General features: G+C 42.0%; 1 protein-coding gene across 1 annotated transcript in view; it reads right to left on the bottom strand.

Moving 5' to 3' along the window:
• Positions 1 to 889, bottom strand: part of LOC108685555 (nuclear pore complex protein Nup88) — a 69,196-nt gene extending 68,307 nt beyond the window's left edge. Inside the window, exon 1 of the mRNA XM_018190406.1 lies at positions 595 to 889. Coding sequence (XP_018045895.1) covers positions 595 to 804 — 210 coding nt within the window. The 5' untranslated portion in view covers positions 805 to 889. The remainder of the gene's footprint in view (positions 1 to 594) is intronic.
• Between the last annotated feature and the right edge of the window lie 615 nt (positions 890 to 1,504).

The following is a 1,504-nucleotide window of genomic DNA, read 5'->3' as shown; positions in this document are numbered from 1 at the left end:
TATATATATATATATATATACACACACATTAAAAAAATGAATTTATGTCAACAATATTATTTGAATAAAAAATAATCTAAATTCATAGTAATATTAATGAAACAAAGAAAATTTTATTAAAACAAGAGCACGACGTATGTTTCATTAACGGTATTGTTGAATTAATAAAATAATTTTCAATTAAAATACTGCAGTCGATATCATTTTTTCAGTGTATGTATATACATGAGCGAATAGTATGATTGAGTAGATAGACGTTACATTTGATATACAATTCATCCACAATGACGATGCCAATTCAATTCAATACGGTCTTCGGGTTTGAACATTCCTATTAAATATATCATCGACAATTGTGTGTCTTGACGCAAATAAACATCGGTCTGTTCTGCGTCCAAAGGCAGCTGTATCACTCCGATATAACACAGCGAAGCGGCGCACGCGTTAGCAGCCGACACGGCCGGCGCGTCAAGATTAGGTTAGGTTGCTCGATGCAACGCGCAATTCGACGACTCCGCTTTCATCTATTTACGTTCGATCGAGTAAGATTCCACGCCAACGTGCAATATGCGTGACGATAACAGATTTTCTTACCTGATAAGGGACATCTTCGCCGATTTTGCCGCGGGTCGCCGCGACGTTGAGCGTGAGCATGCAACACTTGTCGGCATTCCACACGTACAGCGCGTTGTCGCGAATCTCGAGAATGTTCCGCGTCTCCTTGGTGCCGCTCGATAGGCTCGCCTTGATATCCTTGAATAATCCCTTCTCGTTCAGATGTAACAAGTCTGTGCACGATGACATCCTTCGTCCGAGCGCGAGTTACGACAACGCGAGGTTATGGCCGACAAACGCGCGCGCTTTAGAACAACAACGTCGACGCACGCCACCACACGGCTACCAACGGCTGCCGCGTATCGTGAACTTGAGAAGTTGACCTACGACGAACTTCAGGCGGTATCTGTTTTTCAAAACGACCGTTATTCGCGACGCGGCGTCAGATTCGGTTAGTTTAACCGAGATTTTTTATTCGAATGATGGCGATGCGAATGATTTCGAGCGAAGTGCATAAATTATTTGCGAATGTCGTAAAATATCGTCGTTCGCATGTACCATCGCGAATTCTCAAGTCGCGGCCGCCACGTGTGACGGTTATCGATCGCGGCTCGGCCGGTTTAACCGCGAAATCCCAGATTCGGAAAGGTCGCATGTAATTTTCTATCTAAACGGCCAGTTTCAAAATGGAGTTGAGCTGATCTTCGTTGTTACGTCTTGAAAGAATGTGAGTAAGCGATTGCTCCTAATTATTATTTTCTACCTTTAATATGCACATATTGGATTATTCATATGTGCCTTCTAACACAAATAACACGATGTGACACAATGGACATCATTGCATTCTTGTTGTTTGCCAATGTTAAACAAAGATGACATGATCACTGTGTCGCAGTGTCACTTGTTGGAAGGCACATCATATTTTGCGCATTTCTTTTTTTTTTAAATA

Source organism: Atta colombica, unplaced genomic scaffold, assembly GCF_001594045.1.
Source record: "Atta colombica isolate Treedump-2 unplaced genomic scaffold, Acol1.0 scaffold155, whole genome shotgun sequence".
NCBI classification, from domain to species: domain Eukaryota; kingdom Metazoa; phylum Arthropoda; class Insecta; order Hymenoptera; family Formicidae; genus Atta; species Atta colombica.
This window is presented reverse-complemented; position numbering and strand designations above follow the sequence as displayed.